Source organism: Austrofundulus limnaeus, unplaced genomic scaffold (assembly GCF_001266775.1).
Source record: "Austrofundulus limnaeus strain Quisiro unplaced genomic scaffold, Austrofundulus_limnaeus-1.0 Scaffold568, whole genome shotgun sequence".
NCBI classification, from domain to species: domain Eukaryota; kingdom Metazoa; phylum Chordata; class Actinopteri; order Cyprinodontiformes; family Rivulidae; genus Austrofundulus; species Austrofundulus limnaeus.
Window position 1 is genome coordinate 72,482 of NW_013952970.1, and position 2,176 is coordinate 74,657.

The following is a 2,176-nucleotide window of genomic DNA, read 5'->3' on the forward strand; positions in this document are numbered from 1 at the left end:
CCACTCTTACATGTTCCAAATAATTTTATTGTTACTTTATACATAATCCTGTAGCCTTTTGAAGATTAGTACCAAAAATATTCAAAATGTTTCATGACAGGATGAAAACCCCCGACACACACTACCATTAACAACCAGGACAGTTCGACAACTACAGACACAAAATGAAATAAATGAGCCAAGTTTAGTTTGTGCAGTGACTCCTTGTTTTATAAACATATATTTATGGTTGCCACATTTCAGGCAGAATAATACTAAACCTTTCCTAACTGGGACCAGTAGGGGCCACACCAGCAGCCTCCTTACGGACTGTGGCGAACACACCTGTATCACATCATAACACAGCCTAATGATAAGTCATGACTCAAACACCTCATTTAGAAATAAAATCAGTCCCTGGTTAAAATTCATTTATAATAATTTATCCAGCTAAGCCTGGCTCTTAATAAACAAGCAGCTACATATGAAATCTAGCATAAGTAACTGGTTTTGGACCAGTTTTCAGGAGTACCCATCCTGAATTGATTAAAACTAGTCACAGTTTTAACTTCAAATAAATGAACAGCTATGTTTTATGGGACATCTGGCAACCCTGCACATTTATACAGCAGGAAGTACTACAGAAACTTTATGGCTTGTGTTTAAAACCGTTTTTCTAAACTCTCAGTTGTCTGCGAAATAAAGCRTGTAAGTTGTACAAATGCACATTTAATTTCATGTACCAGTGAACCCTGGAAGACCTGCATTTGTTTAAATATTGCACCGACTTCTCAGCGTGTGACGCTTTGAGTCCAGTTCATCATACAGCTCATAGAACAAACAGTCGTCAGTGAGGAAGAAACTAATGTTATGCATCTTGGAGGTGGATAATGACTTCTAATGACGGCTCCTCTTCTTTCAAACTCTGTCTGAAGAGCTGAGAGTGCTGCCATGAGACGTCACCTTCTCCCCCGCTGAGCTCTGCTGAAACGACGAGCTCCGAGGAGCTGCACCAGCTGGGGAACGACTGGACCGTCCCGTCTGAGGGTTCAAACACAGCGAACCGGGTCACTGAAGAACTGTTGTATTCATGAAACGAGGCACATTAACACAGCGTACCTCCAGGAAACTCTGTGGTGGACTGGTCTGACTGCAGGCTCCAGCAGACTTTCCCAGAGTGGAAGGTCTGACTGGAGGCCATGATGGAAACAGACTTTATCTTCAATCCTGCTGGAGCAAAGTCAAACTTCCAGCTGATTCTGCCAACAGTAGAGCCTTCTGTTCGTGCTATATACGCCTAAAAAAACAAACAAACAAAGCAAGAGTCAGCATCACAACACGATGTATTTTCTTCTGCCTGCAGGGTTTTATTCTCATCTCCTGTGTGCTATGACAAATTCTCTTTTTGTCACTCATCTTTTTAATCTTAGTTTTATTTTTCCAAACAGGAAGTGTTTTCCTACAGTTGTATTTATTCACTGTGGAACTGTTGGCTTCTTCCAGACTGACCGACAACTGAGAAAATGGTCTGTTTTCTCAAAGTGGACAGAAGAACTGAGTTTGTTCAGGACATTTTATAAATTCATGACAAACTCTGGGCTGAATCCCTCAGCCAGAACATCAACATATCAGCTTTTATTATGCTTTGATCTTCTGACACCACCTACTTACCATATGCCAGTCACTTTCCACTTTCCTGAAGACAGACTCCCTGGTCCACACACAGCGTTCCCAGCCCGGCGTGGTTTCAGAGCAGCTGGACACTCGGCAGTACTGGTCCTTGGAGGACACGTAGCGGACGTGTAATAACTGCTCATCCTTTTCTTTTTCAGTTGGAGTAAACACAAACGCTGGCATCTGAAGTGAAAACATTCATGGACACAAACTTTACATCCAGCTGGTAACCTAAAGAGTCACGATACAGAACGACCTGTGTTAGCTAACATGTAATAAAGACTACCTGTGTTAGCTAACATGTAATAAAGACTACCTGTGTTAGCTAACATGTAATAAAGACTATCTGTGTTAGCTAACATGTAATAAAGACTACCTGTGTTAGCTAACATGTAATAAAGACTACCTGTGTTAGCTAACATATAATAAAGACTACCTGTGTTAGCGAACATGTAATAAAGACTACCTGTGTTCGCCAACATGTAATAAAGACTACCTGTGTTAGCTAACATGTAATAAAGAC

At 41.1% G+C, this 2,176-nt stretch overlaps 1 protein-coding gene across 1 annotated transcript in view; it reads right to left on the reverse strand.

Annotated features, from left to right (window-relative positions):
• Window positions 1–6: 6 nt before the first annotated feature.
• ngly1 (N-glycanase 1) overlaps window positions 7–2,176 on the reverse strand; it is a gene marked incomplete in the record, with an annotated part of 14,349 nt that continues 12,179 nt past the window's right edge. Inside the window, 3 exon segments of the mRNA XM_014026568.1 lie at window positions 7–1,020; window positions 1,099–1,276; window positions 1,651–1,836. Of these exon segments, the coding sequence (XP_013882022.1) occupies window positions 848–1,020; window positions 1,099–1,276; window positions 1,651–1,836 (537 nt within the window).